This window comes from Ornithodoros turicata, chromosome 5 (assembly GCF_037126465.1).
Source record: "Ornithodoros turicata isolate Travis chromosome 5, ASM3712646v1, whole genome shotgun sequence".
NCBI classification, from domain to species: Eukaryota; Metazoa; Arthropoda; class Arachnida; order Ixodida; family Argasidae; genus Ornithodoros; species Ornithodoros turicata.
The window spans coordinates 14,978,813-15,000,307 of NC_088205.1; the positions used below are offsets into that span (position 1 = coordinate 14,978,813).

Consider the following 21,495-nt stretch of genomic DNA (forward strand, 5'->3'; position numbering starts at 1 on the left):
CAGCGCTGTTCGTAAGGCGTTGCGCTGGAGTCGCGTATGGAACTCCATATGCGCACGTATATGGAAGCGGTGGTGGTGGTGGTGGTGGAACTGCTTGCCTTAATCGGCCGCGCTCAGGCGGGAAACGTCACGACTATCGCGGGGGGAACGTGCGTCCTGGGCCGACTTCACAGAGAACTGTGCCGACAGTTGTCTTAAAGCGTCCGAGGAAAACCATAGGGAAGCGGTGGCGTCGTAGCTACCTGCTGGGTTATTCCACATGAAGCGATCCAACCGCGTGCTCGACCACCACGGAACTTGTTCAGTTTCTGTTTACTGGTTGACACCGTATAGAGAAACCAAAGCTCACAAAATATTTTCGCCGAATTCGAAAGCATTTTAACTTTAACGTTAACGGAGGCGTTAGGTGGCGCTGTTCATCCAAAAGTGAGGTGTTCTTTGAAGGCTTCTCCTCGGAAAACGGCTGACGGTATCTGTATGTCTGTAAACTTCAGAGTGGTCGTTAAGGATTGCTCTTTCATTCCGTATAAAGAAACTCTCGTGCTGATTCGTCTATCATATACAAATCCACGTTTCCACTGTATGGTTACTTTTTTTTTTTTTTGTGAGTCACTGCCTGCACATAGAGACATAAAATTTGGCAGACGTGGAGCTGGTCACTTGGTGAACACGTGAAATATGCAAAACTTGATAAATTAGCTGTATTGCTAGCTGAAAAAAATCGATGTGCCCAACGCGATACGATGATGGTGAACGTGTTCACTTGAACATATACAAAAAAATTGGGAGGGAACTTTTTCTTGTTTTTAGCAATAAAAAAAAAGGTCAATCATACCTGTCATTGACTCTACCTGACCAGCAATCACAGAGATGTGTGGGTTCGAATCCCGCCACCGGAACTCACTGGCTTTTGTTTAATTCCGCGAAGCAACTGTGGCTATAAGCGGCGTACAGACGTGAAGAGATGGAGAGAAGACCGCAGGAAGGAGTGCGGGACAGGCGGTTAGTAGGCGTCCTGGGCCGACTTCGAGGGAACTGTAGCCGATATTCGTCTGGAAAGTCTACCGGAAAACCCAGAGGAAAACTCAGACAGCACAGCCGGAGACGGGATTCGAACCCTCGTCACCTCCCAGTGTCGGCGTGCACTCTTAAATTCTGAACACCCTTTTCGATGCAAATGGGGTGTAGTTTGGGTGTCAATCATTCTGCACACCCCTGTTACACCCTCCTGGGCAAAAAAAAAAGTTTGTATGGGTGTGGTAATTACAGGGTTCGATTTTGACGGTGTATTTGTGGCTACTGGTGTGAAAGCGGTATGACTGAGCAAAATGGTTAAACATTGTAGTGGAATATGAATACCGTGTATGCTGAGTCTTAATTTTCCCTCATACCAAAAACCAATAAGAAACACAGAGATCTTGATGGTGAGTTGACACTTCGAGCAATTCTTCACTTCAGTGATTATTTCTTCTTCTTTTTTTTTTTTTTAGACACCTCATCTTCCATTTTGACTGGAATGTGAGCAGGGCCGCATCGAATTTGCATACGCGCAAGACAAACTATCTGCATAGTATCTGTTTTCTCTTATAGAAAGGAAATGCCTTTCTAAGTGAGATTTTGGTTCGCTATCCCGTTTATGTCATGTTTCAAATTTATCGCTAAATTTAAGCGCGTATATCCTTATCCGTATATCACCGAAATATCGGTCCATGGCACCAGTTCGGAATTGCTATATTGGGAGAATATTTGTCCACAATGCATTACATTTCCATGCGTCGTACTTTGGCTGATATCCACGTAAGCTCCATCGTTAACGAAACTAACCGCACCTTAGGATATTTGAAACGGCATCTCTCGTCTGCTCCCTCTAATATTAAACACCTGGCTTACATCACATTAGTCCGGCCTCAGCTAGAGTATGCCTCTGCCGTATGGGATTCATCTACTGCTTACCTTGTGCGCGACCTCGAAGCCGTTCAAAACCGCGCAACCAGGTTCATCACTATAGTAACCATGGGAAGGATAACGGACGCATTTTGGTTACCGTTTCCATTTTTGTTACTGCTATATTTTCATTTCCGTTATCCGTTTCTGATACCAGCGCCTTTCAATTTCGTTTCCATTTCGTTTCCGTTACTGTTTCCGGCAATGAAACGGTTGTTACAGAGCTACGGGAGGACAGCCCGTCCGGCTCTGTCAGCACCCTGTTTTGCCCAAGTGCTGCTTCGGTGTCACGCGTACACACTCCACAAGTAATTTTACGTCGTTAGGATGTGCACATCTTGCAAGATAAAATATATATATATGTAGGAACATGTTTTCAGTCTTCAGTCACTCTGAGTCCAGCAACTCAAGATGGGCGTAACTTCCATCCAATGTCGCATTCATAAACGGACGCTCTCAATGGTAAATAATACTGCCATGGCCAAAGTGAAAATAAAAAAGTACAAAATAAGTAACTGAAAATCATAGACTGGCATCCTCGTGCTATGGTGAAGTATAGTCACGTGTCGATGTCATGGAGTCATGAGGACTGGGGCGAGGTAAGTGAGGGATGCACCCTCGAGACCCATTTTGCGCTTTCTTTCCATGCTCTCGCGTAGTATTTATAGCATTACAGGGAATGAAGTCATCAAAATACAAAGACAAAAAATGGAAAGTCACTCAAATGTCATCGCACAACAGGAATAGCCATTACCCGAATTCAATACCGGACGATAAATTCGTTTCCGTTTCTGTTTCCGGTAATGGAGGACCGTGGTATGCGTTTCCGTTTCCGTTATCGTTACCATCTTCAATTTCGGTAATATACCGTTTCTGTTTCCGTTACCATTACCGTTACCCTTCCCTGCTAGTAACTACTCATCATATACAAGTATATCTTCATTAAAAAGCACATCAACCTGGCCGAACTGCACGTCCGTAGGAGGGCCGCACGCTTATCACTGTTTCACAAGTTCTACAATTCTCCTGCCATCAGGTCATCCTATATCAATCCTCCTCACAGAATATCATCTCGCATCGACCACGAACTCAAAGTCGCCCGCTTAAAATGTAACACTCAATCATTTTCAAATTCCTTTTTCCCCAAGACTGCCATTGATTGGAATAACCTCCCGCCCCACATCGTTACAATAACTGACCTGTCTCAATTTCGTAGTTCTATTTCAAGTTAATAAATCTTGCGTCATTTATGATACCTTGTGTAACCTACTTGTATAACGTTGTTGTTGTTGTTTCCATGTGTTGTTGCTGTTTTACTGCCTTTTTTTTCTATGTATTATCTTTTCCTCACCTCCTGTAACCCACTCCTCCCATGTAACGCCCGTATGGGTCTTTTGAGAGCTCAATAAATTGATTGATTGATTGATTGATTGATTGACTGATTGATATGCATGATACACTTACTATGGAAACTATAAGCTGCACACGTTACGTCATTGTTTCCGGGTGTTGATTCACACCAACAATGGAGTCAGTTAGGGTATCACTCGATTACAGCCCAGATGGTGATGAATTAGCGCCTCTCCTGGAAGGTGTACTTCCATCATAAGGCGTTGATTTATACAAAAAAAGTAATCAGTTAGGGTATCATCCAATTACACACAAGAAGATCTATAAAATTTTAAAGTGTGAAAGGCGATCATGCAAACCACTACGCCACGCGAGCTGGTAGCTGATTTTTTTTTTTTTTTTTTCAACTGCCATCTTTCAGCACAGTGACGGCAGCTTAGATCCATGTGTCGCAAGCGATAACGCAACTGTACAGTAAAATCGACATCGAGTGGCGTACGATGAATTAACGCGGGAGAGACGGACGTGGGCACAGTTCCCCTGAAGTCGGCCTAGGACGCGTACTAACAGCTGTCAACTCTCCATTTGCCAACGCCGCACTTGCTTCGTGGGGGCAGTAGCACGAAGGGGGGAAAAGATGCTGGTTATATGCGGGAGATACTTCCAGCAAAATATCACCATAACGTACTTTAAAGTGTAACTAAAAGTGCAATTATTTGATTACTTGTGTTGCGCAATTATTGGTGTCTACAGGCGGCTGGTTATCGTACCACGTAGCCTGTCAGAGACCTTGGTCGTATAGTTGCATATCGAAAACAGCCCCCTTTGTGCATGGTTGCCTAAACAGCTGAGCTGTACCGCACGCTTTCTGAAACAGATGCACTATGCCCTTTCCTTGTCGTCCTTATCCGATCCATTGACATCGATTGTTTGTGTCCGATATCGTATTTTCCACTCATTACGTCAAGGAAAGTGGGTCCTAATAACATGTTGCATCACTGTATCCCTTGAGTACACCTTCGGTACATCTTCCAATATCCCCATTTTGCAGGTCATGGATATCTACTTTACTGAAAGTCTGTGCAAAATTCGATGGTTGGGGTTTCGGCGATGTCGCGTAGAGGATAAATCTAGTACCGTCTAGTAAAGGATAACATTTTCAAAATTTTTACCCTCTATTTCAAAAGTGACCCTGTAACCTATATGGGCAATACCCTCTATAAACGTTACACAGATCATCTATAAATAGAGGTTATACTGTCTCCTGACCGCCACACAGACGAAAAAGTTAGTGTTTTGCCAGGCATGGCTGCCTCTATAAGACGCCTGCCTCTTCACAGACGCTACATAACAAATGGTATTCAAAATTAGCTCTCATCAGTGCAGAACACAAACTGTCTTTTGCAACATAGATACGTAATTCACCTATAGATGTCCAGCGGCGAAAAACGAGTGATCACTATACATGCACAGATTCACATGCACAACAAATAAAATAAAGGAATTACTGTAACTGCAAAGTATTTATCATTTAATTTGCAAACCTGGCACTACAGCAGAGGCAGGAGCACGAGGACGTCACAATACCGACACTTCAGCGGTGGTCATCGACATTCAGTTTCAACGAGGTATAATCTTTACAGTCCACACGTTGTTGCGGGTCCCTGTACCAATACGTCGATAACGTTCCTCTACCTTTCCGATATCTGAGAATGACACGTCAGCGACGCAACTGTGGTAAATCAGAGGCACATGAGGAAGTAAAACACAAGGATGAGGAAGGATTAAGCAAAGAAGGGACGTAACACACATATGAAACACACTGTGTTGAACCGTTGAACTGTGTTGAAGAGACAGACGGGCGCTGCGATCAGCGTTGCTAGACTGTCCAGCAAAAGCGTAACAACGGAAACTTTGTATATACGGTAGCCAGGATAAAGTTCCATTACTTCAATCCTGTGTTTTCTTCATAATTCTGAACGCGATCCGCAGTTCATGCATGCAGAAACAGAGACGCAATAACGTAGCCCACATTGATCCTAAACTCTCGTATTGAATATGCGGCTATAGAACAAGAATACAGTAACTTTTGAGCAGTACCTTTTATAAAGGTTACTTCGCAAACAAACAAGAAAAACAAACGAATGAAATGCAGACGCCGAATTCAACGCCGAAGTTACAACGTCCCTATATAAAGGTTTCATTTATAAGTTACGGCGATTGGATTTTGGTTGAACTCAAAAGTAACTTCAATAGCTCCTACAATGTCAGGTTACAAGTCGTTTTTGACCTCTAAATAGAGGTTAGGGCGGGTAACCTATACGATATTTTGAAATCTACGTCGACCTCTATATAGAGGTTACACGTCGCTAAAAGTTACAATAAAAGGTACAGAGTGATATGGCTGCTCGTTGCCACCTGTAAATGGTCATGGTGTTCTTCTCGTGATCCTTTCAATCTTCACCGTCAAAATGAAGGCGATTATTTTCTTCGTTGTTGTTTAACCTTAATTGATGATGATGATGATGATTGGGGAGCTTCATCGCAGGGGCCCTATACCCAGGGTTCCACGTTTTCGGTTTTTATTTTTCGGCGAATTCGGCGTACGTTTTTCCATGTTTATTGATTTTCACAAAATCGGCGCTTTTCGATATTTTTCCTGGTATGTACATGCTTTACCCGATGGTTATCGGCGAATAGAAACGACAACGTAATTCCCGAACGACGCTCATTCAACATGACGTATACACTGTAAAATGTAAAAGTAAACGGATTGATTGATTAGTAAAAGAAAAGAAAAATCGCGATGTTAGTCCCGAGCAACTCGGGACTGACTACTCCAGGACGCGTTGTTCAGAAAACAAGAAAGAAAAGGTAAACGGACGTTTTTCACAACCATCGTATTTCTGTATTTTTTTTTCTTTATCTGCATCAACAACTTGCTGGACATGTGCAGAAATTTATCTCTGTCATCGTTCCTGGAATGTCTCTCTGTATTCGATGTTTTTCGATTAAAATCGAATGAAAGAAAACTTACCCGGCGTATATTTTTCAATTAAAACCGAAAACGCCGAACCCTACCTATACCCCAATGCTGGTGGCGCCCATTGTGCGAGACAAACATAACATAACATAACATAACATAACATAATTCAAAAATAACCTACCGAGTTGGGCAAAAGCAGACACGCTGTCATGGGTTATGTACACTCCACGGCGCTTCCTTGTCGTAGATAGTCTATTCGTTCTATTTATTTCTATTTATTGCTATTAATTTATCATTCGTTCTGAAACATGACGGTCGAAATTCCAGGCATATAGCCGAATGGATACAAAATCTGCTCGCTGGTACACTCTTAAAAATGAACTTCACCACATAGCACGCTCCTAGCCAACCATCATCCCGAATGACAAGGTTCTCGCTCTAGATTTGTTGAAAACGGGAGGAGGAGCCTATTTTGTGCCTTTATGCACGGCACAAAATAGGCTCCTCCTCCCGTTTTCAACAAATCAGGGGCGAGAACGTTGTCATTCGGGATGATGGTTGGCTAGGAGCGTGCTATGTGGTGAAGTTCATTTCTAATAGTGTAGTGGGCATACGCCCTCTTGTGACAGTGTGGATGTACGTTAATTTCTACAAAAAGGCGTAAACATCGCTCTCCAGTCGATAGACCTGTCCCTGTTTGTAAACAAATGGCGTCATAGTGTTCGACAGTGCCACCAATTTGGTAGAGTTGAACTACACTCAAAGCTAGGGGGCGAAGAAGGTTGCTCCCGAAAGCCACGGTCTTGGGGGGATTACGATGGTCCCTGAAAGGGACGTGACCTCCGATCTTTTAATTGGAGGCAGCGAACAAGTACCCATCCGTGGAATCCAGCCGTCCCCTATTCCGATTTGTTTCGGTTTCAGTGTGTCTACCAACGTCATGATGACGATTCTCAGGTAGAGGTTTATTAACGAGAGACAAGTGTATACGAGAGGCGAGCAAGTGTATACAGCGAGAAGCATCCCGCTCAAGCTTATTATGCGCTCATGCTGCACCATGGCTGCTGAAGCAATTACACTATGACATAATAATATATGTGCAGATATGCCAAAACAAAACAAAAAAGCACAAAGAAAAGTTTCTTCCTGATATCTAGCAATGAAAGCTATTCAAGCAATAACCTTATTTGCTACCACGTCTCATTTGTTTTGTTTTTCGAAGAAACATTATTCCCACGTCTGTAAGTATCGGTCCTACATGAATTTATTTTGTAATCGAAATAAATGCAAGAGCTTCAAGAAAACCGGGGAAAGTAACGGCGTTCCGATAGCCTTTTCCGTTATATGGCGCAATGGTTGTGGCAGAGCATGCATGTCATACGGTCAGGTTGTGCATGCCGGCCTTTACTATCTTATCGGCGCAAGCGGTGCTTGAGTGCACGCGAACTCTGTCATCGAAGAATCACGAGTATAAGCGTAACAATACGCTATCACCAGAATCTTCCCCAGAAATCTCGACGTTTCCTACGCGAACGGGAACACGAGCTACATTCTGAGAACTGGCGGCAACTGCAGAGGGCAGTTCCTTCTTGTTGTTATGTGATGATCTCAACGAAAATAGTTTGCACACTCTAAAAACAGAGCTTCACCGCATAGCACGATGTGCGCCAACCATTGCTACGAATGATAGGGTTAACGAAGGCTTCTGATTCGAGGAGAAAGAGGGGCGTACGCCTTGTTCTGGTAATTTAGATATATGGTAATTGCCACAAAAAGGCGTACGCCTCCCTCTCTCATCAATCAAAAGCGATAACCCTATCATTCACGGCAATGGTTGGCGCGCAGCGTGCATTGCGGCGAAGTTCTGTTTTTAGAGTGAACACAGTCTGCAATCTTAAAAGAATGAAACAGGGCAACAGAAAAGTAATATCTTATGTCACTATGCATCCAGCAGATATTTCCTATATACACTGTGGCACATAACGAGCTAACAGAACAACCGCTGCGCACAATGCGCAAGTGTCACAAAAAGGCGTACGGCTCCCGTTTTCAACAAATCAGGAGAGAGCACGACGTCATCCGGGATACACAGTGCGTTATGCGGTGAAGTGTCTACAGGATGAGTGCCTGAGAACTGCTTACTAGCGTGAAGCGAAGACTCCTTGCAGATATACAAATTATTTATTTTTAAATTACGTTGCGAGAGCAGCGGCTAGTCCCGCACGCCGAGTTCCACGGTGGAATCACAGTTTTCGTCAGGATTCTCGATGTCGCGTTTCGGTACCCGCAGCACCACAACAGTGTTCTGCTTCATCCATTTGCGGAGCGGTCGGGCATATTTCCTGCACATGAAAAGAGTCAGACATCTGCGCTCTTAGAAATGAACTGCACCACACAGCACGCTCCTAGTCAACCATCATCCCGAATGACAACGTTCTCGCCCCTGATTTGTTGAAAACGGGAGGCGGAGCCTATACTGTGCCGCCCCCCGTTTTCAACAAATCAGAGCAGATAACGATATCATTCGAGATGATGGCTGGCTAGGAGTGTGCTATGCGGTTAGTGTGGCCTGACGTGCTAGGAACGCTGTTGTTAAGTTCCGAAAGCCCTTCACTTTTCGCAGTGGAACGCTTACACGGTGTGAGACGGTGAGGCACCAAGCTGCATTTTAGGACACTGTGCCAAGAGCTTAGGGCTATCGTTAGCGCTAATCGCGCGGTCGCCACGTGTCCTGGGAACGGAATCGCGCCATGCGCTCTACAAAAGGGCTGTACGTGTGTGCCTGCATAATACTACACTCTTAGAAATGAACTCACGCATAGCACACTCCTCACCAACCATCATCTCGAATGATATCGTTATCTGCCCTGATGTGTTGAAAATGGGAGGTGTACGCCTTTTTTGTGACAATTATGAACAGCATAAGTGTCACAAAAAAGGTGTACGCCCCCCGTTTTCAACAAATCAGGGCAGATAAGGATATCATTCGAGGTGATGATTGGCTAGGAGCGTGCTATGCGGTGAAGTTCATTTTCAAGAGTGTATATAGGTATTTCTTGGTCCCTGAACAGAACGACCCTTCAGCTTTGACTGATGAACCATTTGACGCCTTTATGAATTACATCAGGATAAACCGACGGGATGATTCATTGGTATATATGCCCTTGATTCTGGGATTAAATGCAGCCTTGTCGCACCGAAAGACTATAGACCGTGTGTGCAAATAAACCTAACCGGCATTTGCGCACTCAGCTTGTTCTCTACTCAACTGACGAACTTCCGGCGCGCAATGGCGCATTTATGCGTGCGAAATCTACAGAAAAATCGTGGAAGTCATACTCGGCTTCCGTGCATTGGAATAGGGCAACATGGCAGTGCATTGGTAGTGCATGGCGGTGTCAGGAGAGTTATGTGCAGGTACCGCTAGGGACATTACCCGATGAGCATCCATGTGGTACATAGTTTCGATTTCGGCACCGATAGCTCCCCTAGCGGTAACTGAACACAACTCTCCTGCGTCCGCCATGTTGCCCCATTCTGATACACGGAGGCTGACGTTTTCATCGCTCTGTTTATTTTCTAAGCTGAGTGTGACTTCCACAATATTTCTGTAGATTTCGCACGCCTAAATGCGCCATCGTGCGCCACCGGAAGTTCGTCGACAACAAGCTAAGTGCGCAAATGTCGGTTAGGTTTATCTGCACACACACTCTAGAGGTATTAATGCCAGGTTGCTGTCCTTGGATTGTCACATTACCACACATATATCCCACGCACGCTATCAAATGTGTTCAATAAATAGACCATGGCCTGCTATAGCAAGCATGTTCGAATTCAATATGAATACAAAAAATATTTCAAATTTCAGAAGTAGCGCGATACCGCTTTATGAGTAACGGTAGCAGTATTGCATTACTTTAGAAAACGCGTATCGATTAGATATTTCGCTGATTTTTAGGTAATGAGTATCGGTATCACGTTACATTATTTTTGGTAACGGGTGCAACCAGGCGCGGTTCTATAGAAGGGGATTCCGGATGTCCTGTCTTCACAACGTTAACTGACCCTTGGTAGCGCATGTAGCATGCTGTCCAAGACTGGACCCCCCAAGAAAAATCCTGAATCCTCCCCCATACGTGCCACACTGGAGAGATGGAGCATAGAAGCGTACCATACGTCGTTGATGAGATAGGTAGACCAGAAGATGATGCAAACTGAGCAGACAAAAGCTGATATAATGGCAGCGACAAAAGGAGCCTGGAGTAGGAATTGAAGTCCCGTGATGCTCGCCAAGATAATGACGGTGAGGTCGCACGTGTACTGGGTCAGCATCATGGACAGCTGGAACACGTCGTCCCGATGCTCGCTCGCTTGGAGCCAGTTACGAAGCGGCTACACAAAGCAAAATCGTAGACACGTATGTTTCACGTAATTTGAAACCACGATTTTAAAATATGGCGCATAATACGAAGGTGATAGAAATGTGCCTTTGCTGTCACCTGTCAGTCGTCTTGCGCGAGTCAGCATATTTACGTCAAGTTACGTCCTTTCGTAATTCGCCAGAAACAAAATCTTTTGCGTGGCTTTTCTGGGCTCCTTTAACTTACCTTCCTCTTCATCCTGTACTGGTATTTGAAGTCGCAAAGGGAACATGTTCGCAGTCCATTCTGCAGTATGCGCTTCTCCAAACATGACTGGTGGGACTGAGAAATGATTCCTGCAAAGCAATACACGCCCCGTAAAAATGGCGATCGGTGCTCTCCGCCAGTTGAGTGGGTCTTGGCCCACCTTCGCAGTTGCAGGGGGTGATGAGGGCTTCGTGCTGGTCTCCCATGGCGCAGAAACGGCACAGTTCTTCTTGCTGAGGCATCTGCTGCACGAGAGACTCCTCAGATGCCGCAGATGGTTCCGAAGGCGTCTTCTGTGCTTCTCCGCCCTGAGGGCTGTTTGTATTGCCTGACGCCGCCACAGTGCTGCTCATGTTCTGCAGGTTCTTCTTCCAATCCATCTACGTCTCACCCATGCTCGTGCGCTCATGATGCACGCGCACCACGGTTGTTGAAGCCGAAAAGGAAAGAGTTAGTGACAAAAGTATTACGGGGTAATTTTTATTAAGTGTAATACGTGCGGGTATGGTCAGGCTGTTTATTGAAGAAAAGAAAAAAAGAGAGAAGAAGGAACAGTTAATAATTTTTTTCTAAAACGTAGCAATGAAAGTTATTAAGCCATAACCTTATTTGCTACCACTTCTTTTTTGTTTTTGTTTTTCTAAATAAAAATGATGTTTACGTCTGCAATTATCGTTCCCCCGTACATTTATTATGTATTTATTTTTGTGATCAAAATGGATGCAACAGTACCAAACCAGGGTAATGTAACGATTGCATTCCTGTTTCTGTTCCGATACTATCCTTCCAGTTTCTGTTCCGATACTATCCTTCCAGTTTCGTTACCGTCTCTGGTAATGGAAGGGCTCTTATGAAGCTGCAGGCGAACACTCCCACTCCTGTGGTTTTCGGCTAAGCCCTGCTTCAGGGTACCTCTGCGCATTCGTACATTTTCTGGGATTGAAACGAGATTATGGATTAGTGCCCGCGTCCTGCAAAGCGCACTTCGACTCCATCAACTCACGGGAACTTTCCAGTTTCAGGGACGGACACAGTTTCTTTTACCCCACGAGAACAGTGTGGTCATGCCGGAAGGTCGTCGTCGGTCCCGGGAAATAACGTAGTTTTGAGTTACTGCTTGCAGTAACTAATTACTTTTTCGTGGAAAGGAAAAGTTAACAAGATGGGGGTATTGTGCGAGGTGACCTATGCAGTCTCCAATACATTTTCTTTCTCCACTCGTTGCAGACCGGTATTAAGGGTGCATTCAGCTCTATCTGCGACGTGATTGGGGAAAGAGATCCGTTGGACCTCCTTCCCTAGTCACGTCGCAGCCTAGCTGCTCTCCGACAAATCGCCCTTGTCGTGGTGCGCCATACGTAAAACTGGAGCTGCGCCAGTCGAGCTGTTGCGCCGTCGCGTCTCCTGAGTATGCGTCGTACGTACTCGAAGAGGAGCGGTGCCCAACGTTGGTTTCACCCGTGGTTTCGCCTAAATCGGCAGAGGCTCTGTGATGAATCACATGAATCGGATGCGTAGACAGTCATCTGTCGAGTGCGGTGAGAAAATTCCGCGACGAGTTCAAGTAAAGTCACTACATAGGGGTACAGAGTATCGCATTCCTTTTCCGGGCCGGAGCCCCCGTTCGGTGTCCTCGATTGGGCCGATCGTGTCAGGTGGTTTCTCCTTCTAAGAATGTGCCGTCCATGTCGAGTCCCCTCCACACTCTAAAAACAGAACTTCACCGCATAGCACGCTCTGCGCCACCCATTGCCAGGAATGATATAGGGTTATCGCTTCTGATTCGAAGCGGGAGGAGGGTGTACGCCTTTTTGTGTCAATTTGGATATTTGATAATTGACACAAAAAGGCGTACACCCTCCTCTCGCTTCCTTTTCACTATGCTTCTTCTATTCACTGTATACTACTTACTTATATGTGCCAGCTTGATAGTTCATTTTAGTTTTAGTTCTTCAGTTAATTTTAGTTTGCTTCATTGAGGTTTATTTCATAAATTTATCTACATGATATGGTGAAGAATTGCAATAATTCGTGTCCTGCGGTACTCGAATTATTACCGTAAATTATTGTCGCTTCCGTTTCTGTTTCAGGTATTCTAACTGTGCGATAACCGTTTCCGTTTCTGTTACCGTTTCTGCTATCTTTCCCTGTCCAAAACCGGCTTCCTCAGTTGCGAGCTGGCTCGGCTGCGCGCTTTTCTCCGGCGGAGAAGGGGGAGATTGGCGTCCCGTTGCTAGGTGACGCCGCCCGACCCAAGATGGCGGTCATGCTCGCCGGCGTGGCTTAGTGTCGCTACTCTGGTCCCTATTTAGTGACTCTATAGGTCCAAGGTGACAGGCGCCACACGCACATGCACATAGGCAATTATGAAAGAGGTTCGTTCCGAAAGAACATACCTCTTAAAAGGAATGCAATTATCAACACTCTTCAGAAGTAACCGCATAGAGCGACAATGACTATCTTTCTTTGGAAGGCCTTGATGGGTCAATCGAAGAACTTGGAGGGTTGAAGGAAAGCCCACTCCGTTATGTAATACTCACCATGGGAATAATAAATGAAATGAAAGCAGTCGAAGTACAACATACTCAGTGCCCTAATAGCACTTGCTATAAATAATTTCCCCGTGAAAGTAAAACTCTTTGGAAAGTACGAATATACAGGATGTTCTAACTAACGTTCAAAAAGATTTCCCGGAGCCCTTCGACATCCTGGCGGACTTCGGAAGAAAATCGGTTGCAGTCTCGATCCTGTTACCTTTACTGTTATTGACATGTTTCGAACGCAGTTACGGAATATCTCGGCTGAAAACGGCGCAGACGTCACAAAAATGATTTTTGAAATGTGAGGAGCAGCGGCTCTGAGCCGCCTCTGGGAGGACGTGTTGCAAGCATTGCAAGCAACATTGGGCGGCCGTTCTGCGTCACAGGGTATGCGTCCGCTTGATCTGTGCTGTGTGCATTCAACGTCTTGTCGTTTTCTCGCTTCTTCTGTAACAATAAAGCGATAAGGGATGTGGTGCGAGGTGTTGCATCAAAATTTGCGCCAACAAGTCGACTTCTACGTCGGGTGTTGCTCAGGCGCGGATCTAGGGGGGGGGGGGGGGGAGGTCCAGGGGTCTGAGCCCCCCCAATTCCAGACATGAACGTAGGGTTCAGTGAACCAATCCCAGCATGCACGTGGCACTTGTTCACAGCGGACCCCCCCCCCCCCCTCGGGAAAATCCTAGATCCACCCCTGCGTTGCTTATTTTCGCTTCCCGAGAGATTAAAAGCGCGTCGCCGTGAGTGGGAGGCAGGGCTCCGCAAGACTGGAATGATTCGACACAGAGTAGAATATATGTCCCGACCATTGCGAATCTGATATGTTCGACATCACAGCACGCCTGATGCATGAGCTAAGAGTCTTCCAAGAACGAATAGTGTTGCAGAGCCACGCTGTTACTGCGCTCTTCCCGTACTCCTCATATGCCAACTCAATGGGGCGTATACGCATAAAGAAGGCTCAAAGTGGTACGAATATACCTGGTCCCTGGTAGCACACTATGTTGCCTAAACGTTGCCTAAACGTCGTTATTGTTCTCTTCAAGGTACATACTGACAACGTTGCTGGAAAATATGTTCTTGCAACATTACTGCAACATGATTCTGCAACATTCCACATAAAGGCAATGTTATGCCGACATTTAGGTAATATTGGCAAGAGGTTGGCGAAGGTATTTGTGCGCTATTTAATTCTTCTTCTTCTTCTTTTGTCCCCTTTTCCCTTTCTGTAATTAATTGGTTTCGGTTTACATATTTTGTCGCGTCTTGTCGCGGTGAAGCGCAAAAGGAATAATTCATTGGTGGATATGGTAGTGGAAGAGCGTCATTTTGCGCTTCACTGCGACCAGCCGTGACAAAAATATGTAAACCGATACCAATTAATAACTGCAACAAATGACCCGTTTCGGTGGCAGATTTTTTTCTAAAAGGTGTCCACTGAAGGTCCCAAAAGGGGCAGTACCCATTTTGGGTACCCACAGCGCCCTGCTTTAGAAGTTATGTTTTTTTACGAAACTCATTTGAATTTTTATTTAAAGAATGAGCGCCTCCCACTCCTTCACACGGTGCGCAGCTTGTAGGTGGTATCGGGCAGATACTTGTGAAAAAGAAAGTTCGTAAGTTGGTGGACCCGTTCGCGAATTATTTACACCCGGCATATGCAGCATATTTTGGGGCATGCTCCTTAAGTAGGGCTTACAAAGCTTGTAACAGACTTGTAACTTGTGACCAGGATGAGTCTTCCAAGTTAACCTTTGTATCTGCAAGAGTGAAGTGTACTCAACGACGTCCTTGACATGCCTTCCTGTCATATACTGCGTTTTTAATTCAAGCTTTCGTCTATAATGTGATGATCTGCTGAGTGGAGCTGTAAAACCAGTGAGAGCGTTACGCAGTGTTATGTTGTTGGAAAGTCAATAAACAATGTTTAGGAAACGACGAGCCGCAATGTTCCCCCAACGTTGCTCTACCATGTTGCATGAACACTGATGAATGTCAAGTAACGTTGGTCCACGTCTGACATTGCTGCAGGAACGTTCGGCCGCAACTAGCCGCAACGTTCCTCAAACGTTGCTCTGCTATGTTGCATGAACATTGCTGAATGTCAAGTAATGTTGGTCCACCTTTGCTAACGTTGCAGGAATCTTGTGAAATGTTGATGAACGTTGTCCCACATTGGACAACATTCGCAACATCGAGGCCACCATATATGCTACTAGAGTAGATTGTAGAAGCTCTGAAGAAAGACCCGTCATACGCGGCGAACACGTTGCTGTCCGCGTCCACTTTCCACCAACTTCGTCGCACTCGTCCGCGACATATGAAATCAGGGGCGGATCCAGGCCCTCGGTTTGGGGGGGGGGGGGCGGTTCCTTTGTCGAAGCTCGTAGTGGGGGTAGGGAGAGAGGGAAATCCAATGTATAAACTGACGTTTTGGGGGGGGGGGGATCGCCCAAACGCTCCCCCCCCCCGGATCCGCCACTGTATGAAATGTATACATGTTTGCAATGGCCTGAACCCATGACTGCAAACTGCTCCTAAACCGCTACATACCCGGTGACGTCATGCGTCGGTTTCCTGCGGAGCTCTGGGAAAGGGAAGTTTTGGTCGCCTCCTCCTCTACTGTTGTTTCGGTTTAGATTAACCGATACTTCCGCATAGCACATCACGTAAGAGGGAAACCATGCCCATAGCCATTATTTGGGGCCCAATATGTACCAAAAACGTTGTGCAACAATGTTTTTTTTTCTTTTTAAAGATCGTTTTGTGGTTTCGATCGAGACTTGTTACACCCCTGCAGATAGAGCGGATGCTACGCTATGCTACGGCTACGGCCAGCGGCTACGGTCTAGGTAGCCGGCCAAAGTTGCACGGCTTGCACAGGAAAGTGTGAAAAATTTTCTTTTAACAAGCTGTAGGTTTCAGTAACATTTACGCCATTACTTTTGGCGGCTTAGCTAAGCTTTATTTTGGCTTTGCTTGTGGCAACTAACAAAACAAGAATAAGTGATTACGTACTCTAACCTCTAACCTCTGGCTTTATAAATATTTGTGCTTTGGAGGTCATAGAGAAGTGAAATTGGCCTGCTTTCTTTAATTCAAAGATTGTCGGCTCCTGTCTTTCCATCTTTACTTTTACGGTTGCTTGAGTAATACCAGAGTAATACCATGAGTAATACGATACTGTTTAATAATACGATGAGTTGCAGCGGCTAGTTGTACGAAGCTCACGTGGATAGCGGTAGCAATTACGTTTAAAAAAGTGACAGGCAATCGAAAGTTGAAAAATGTCTCCGTTGGTGCGTTTCAAATGTTGTCTCGTGTTTTTCTTGTGTTGTTTCGCAGATTACTGGACGATTGTGTCGTCTGGTTTCTACGCGGACAATGGTATTGACCAGACCATCATATATAGAACTTTGCCAAAGTCTGACAGGCGGGAGATGCAACAGGAAATACTCAACTTGCTCGGTTTACATCACCGACCAAAGCCAAAGATGCACGAAAGGAAATACTCAGCTCCCAAGTATTTGCTGGACTTGTACAACTCTTTCAAGGACGAGGATGACGGCGAGATAACCTTAGACCCATCGAAATCACACAACGAATTTGTTACAAACAATCAAAGCGTACGAATGATCAACGACTCTGACGTTATTATGAGCTTTGTCAATCACGGTGAGCTCATATTCCACTTAAAACGTTTGATGTTTTGCTTTATGTATTTAGTATCGGGACAGGGAATACCAGTAGCGTAGCCAGAACAATATATTGAGAGGGGGTTCTATGTTCTATGGGAGTTTTCCATGGGGAGGAGGATTTAACCCCCATTTTCCCTTTCCCAAATGCACTACGAAAGGGACAAGTTCGAGGGGAGGGCGCTTGAACCTCCCCCTGGCAACACCACTGGGGAAGATGTTTCCTATGCCCCAAATTATTTTGCGACAACTCCTTAAAGGGAGATTCTCCTGCTTAAGCTTTTCACATAATACAGCAGTATACAGTAAGGGTGTTGTAACGGTGACATCTCTAACCAGAAATCGAGAGGTGCGGGTTCTGTGCCCCGTGTTGCACCTTTTCACCAACAGTCGTTATCCAACCTAGTTATTAGACTTGAGTATCAGGCTAAGAAGAACACCTTCAACATGCTGGTAAAACATCATACATTTTTGACAACTTTTTTTTTCCAGTCCACCATCCAGCACCTCATTTGCGTCATGACCACAACAGGAGGTTCTGGTTTGATGTTCAAGATGTCTCCCCAGAGGAGAATACCATCAAGGCAGAACTCAACGTGTATAGAGATTTACGGCGAGGACATCTGCCATCCAATGGCACTTATCACCTTCGGATAGACATGCTCCGGCACGGAGCTAAGGTCGAGTATGTGTGATGTAGAGTTTTTGTTAACTGTTTACATGATCATTTCAAGACAGACATGTTCTGTCATATCACAGGTGCAAACATTTTGTGGAGAGGTGCGCGCATGATTGATAGTTTTTTTTTTTGCCATCGTTGTCTTTTTGTGAATGCTTAGTTGGTTTGTATTTTATCAGTTCCACGATTAGGAAGGAGTCATTCTCTTGTACTGTGAAATTTTTACACATTTTGTGTACCACATTGATGTCCATAAAGTAACATCCTGATCGGCATAACACCACACATGTCCTTATTGTGTCATTGAAACATTCTAAATGAAGCCTGCCACATGGAAAATTGAATGTAATTTTCAGCGAACGACATTCACACGGAATGTCATTTGTTCACATTACACAAAAATGACTTTTATTTATCAAGTGAGTTTGAGGAACTCACTCACTTCTGTCCCGCATGGACTGCATACTCTTGCTGCAGCGGTGCAGTAAAAAACAGCTACGTCAAATAGTAATAATAAAAAGTGCACATAAAAAATTGTTGGCCAAGATGTATTTTATAACCTATTTTATGTTGAAAAGGATCATTTCACACAATTTGCAAAGAACTACCCTCATTCCCAGTCAGTTTCAGTGCCCAGGTTTTACAATGACCATATGCAAGGTGTTCATTTTTATCCATTACATTTTAAATAGATGAATGAAAGCTATACAAATGCTGTTTTTGCGGGAGGCCAGGCGGACATCCTGTCAGAAAGCATGTGTAACTACTGGACAACTAATTAACTAAAATCCAGAAACATTTAATGAGGTGTTTTTGGGGAAATGGGAACCAGCAGAATTGGAGCCAATCATTATTTAAATCCATCCTCGTTTTTAAACACCTTGAAACGCATATCCTGGCCGCCCCACTTGCAAAAACTGCATCTGTGTAGCTTTCATAGCATTTTTTTATGAAAAATCTGAAACGGATAAAAATATGCATTTTGCATGAACTCCCGGGCCCTAGTCATGATTATTCCTTTCTTTATGGGCTTTGGGCGGCAACTTGTTGTGCTAAGCGAATCGGGGTCATCTCTACCATACCACCAACACAATATACCTTTCTATCACCAAAGGGATATCATCTTGCAGTCAGTGGACCAAGTAACAGTGACGGAGAAGAACAATGGCTGGCTTACGTTCAACGTGACCTATCCTTTCTTGACATGGATTGCTTTTCCCAACGAGAACATGGGTCTCCTGATTCATATTTCTTCAGACTCTGTTGGTAAGGACACGTGGCTACCTGGTGCTCAATACAGTAACGTACCATTAACACACATGGAGCAGGCGGAGAAGGTGCAGACGAACAACACAGATTCAGTCCGTGTCTTCGCCGCGTTCCTTAACCTTGTATTCCTTCAACCAACGCGCTCTTTTTGTACTCTCACGACCACGAAGTTCTGAGTGACCAAGATAGTCACTGTCTTGCAACCAGTAATGTCAAAAGTGACACATGGAGACACTATTTTTCAACTGTTCCTTATACGAATAAGCTTTTCTACAATAGACCCCAGTGCTGCAGCTGAACTACCTCCACAACAACAAAGAGATATCAATGAACCATTTTTATTTATTTATTTATGCATATATGCTACACCACCTTACGGCATTACGAAACCTATTACAGTAGAATCTCGATTATACGAACCTCGCGGGGTCGCGGAAAAAATTCGTATCATCTGAAATTCGTATCAAACGAATTAAACCAAAATAAAACTTGCGACAAGAAAATAGACAGTGACTGTTCATTTTCCGTTACTGTCAATGAAAGAGGTCGGTTGTAACGCTCTTGTGTCTCCGTTTTTGGCCAATGCTGCCCAAATACGCGAGATGATTCAAAAGACATAGCACGTTCTTTTCACCCGCGAGTCGCGTGACAGTGGTCTAAAGCGAGCTTCTCCTAAAGCAAGCAGGCGTTAGATGAACCCGACTTGCGGAATGGTGACGCGTAATGTTGCTACAAGTTGTCCTGATATGTTTCCTCCACGCGTTCTGGGGTTCTGGTCGCTGTTTTCTGCCAGAGCGATGTCACACAGCTTCGCGGTTTATTGTTGCGAGGGGGGTAAAAAGGTCAAAACAGAGATAAGGTGATAAGGTTCCGGGCCGTTCAATTCCTTTGATCTTATCTCCACCACCACCAAAAGGAAAGTCATTGCTTGCATTGCGCTACATGATGTAAGGGAGTTCGTGGTGAGGATCGCCCTCCCTTTTCGAAAGACGCAGCAGCATGACTCTCGTGCTGTCGCGTCACGGGGGAACGACCTCTGTGGCATCCTCGGCTCATTCGTATCATCCGTAAAGACAAGATAACGCGTTCGTATCATCCGAACTCTAATACATGGGAAGAATAGGCATTCCGGCCGGGACCGGAAAATAATTCGTATCATCCCGAAATTCGTATCATCCGTGATCGTATCATCGAGATTCTACTGTATTACGATTACCTCGGCATATCGAAAACGGGTGTCGTGTTGTTTCTTGTAGCTGATTGAAACAGAAACTTTGACAGAAATCTTGCAAACTACAAGTGCTAGTTTTTATGGAAATCATACTAATAACATCCATGATAAGAGTGGTTTCCTGCCACATCACTCGAGGACTCCAGTTTCGAAAGCGTGTTAGCCAAGGAGAATTTTTCCTACAGGGATGCACAAATGGGTTTGTGACGCCATAAAACTACATACCGTACAACTGACTTCATAATAAAACTTCATAATAACCTCTTTCGCTATGTAACCCAATGAAGCACATGACATTTCTTTATATGCCTACAGAACAGCATAACTGGGATCGCATGTTCAAGACTCCTGGCCTGTAGCACCGATCATCAAATCTCTTTTTGTACATTTGAGCGCTTCGTGTTGTGTTTTCTCTGTCTTATGCCCATTCCTCAGGCACTTTCATTATGGAGCTCCTATCTTCTTTGTTTTCTCTCTGTAATAGAACGAGAGATCCAACCTCACGAGATTGGTCTGATGGGCTCTGGTGACCCTGCGGACCAACAGCCCTTCATGGTGGCCTTCCTGAAGGGCTCTGCCAAGGCTCCCAGTCGTAAGACCCGGTCCACTCGGAGACGTCACACTGCAGACACAAGTTACAACGACCAAGAGGCACGCAACCCATATACGGGTAGGGACATGGTGGCAGCATAACGGTGGTGTGTCAGCTTGTCAAACACGGTCCAATAGAGTCGGCACATGGTTGTCTCCCTCTAGTCATTCGTTGTGCACCTGCCTGGATTACTGATGTTATCACCTGGATGCACAAGGAAACACTTCCTGGTTTTCCTTATGAAATATGTACTCCCTTGAAATTTAGTCTGGCAACCCTGTGTCCGCGCAACTAGTGCAGCTTGGGACAAAGGTTTACGGAACAAGGCGCTGGCGTATTTCTTTGTCGGACCGGCCCCCTGCTAGCTATTAGGAAGAGATCGAATGAGAAATGGGTGACCGGCTATTCTATCCACCTCTCAGTATACAGGGCGTTCAAAATTAAGCTTTCACTAGCACTTTATAAATAGGCGAACAAAAAAAAACTGGTGCTACTTTTTCTGTTCCTTGAGTAAGAAACAGGTGCTACATAATTAGCAGCACCTGTTTCTTACACAAGTAGCGTAAAGTTATCATCCGGTT

At 44.9% G+C, this 21,495-nt stretch overlaps 2 protein-coding genes across 3 annotated transcripts in view; one reads left to right on the forward strand and one right to left on the reverse strand.

Annotated features, from left to right (window-relative positions):
- LOC135394089 (bone morphogenetic protein 7-like) overlaps positions 1-21,495 on the forward strand; it is a 43,379-nt gene that overhangs the window by 13,282 nt on the left and 8,602 nt on the right. Inside the window, exons 2-5 of one of the 2 annotated variants that reach the window (XM_064624585.1) lie at positions 16,794-17,123; positions 17,636-17,828; positions 18,937-19,088; positions 20,807-20,992. In XM_064624585.1, coding sequence (XP_064480655.1) covers positions 16,794-17,123; positions 17,636-17,828; positions 18,937-19,088; positions 20,807-20,992 — 861 coding nt within the window. Of the gene's footprint in view, positions 1-16,676; positions 17,124-17,635; positions 17,829-18,936; positions 19,089-20,806; positions 20,993-21,495 lie in introns of those variants that run through there. The other variant, XM_064624584.1, reaches the window with a different exon arrangement.
- Positions 8,443-11,338, reverse strand: LOC135395327 (E3 ubiquitin-protein ligase MARCHF8-like). The gene is made up of 4 exons (XM_064626558.1): positions 11,069-11,338; positions 10,888-10,997; positions 10,452-10,672; positions 8,443-8,622 (listed from the first exon to the last, which is right to left on the reverse strand). Exons 1-4 carry the CDS (start codon positions 11,286-11,288, stop codon positions 8,493-8,495), a joined length of 681 nt encoding a protein of 226 aa, XP_064482628.1. The 5' UTR covers positions 11,289-11,338; the 3' UTR covers positions 8,443-8,492.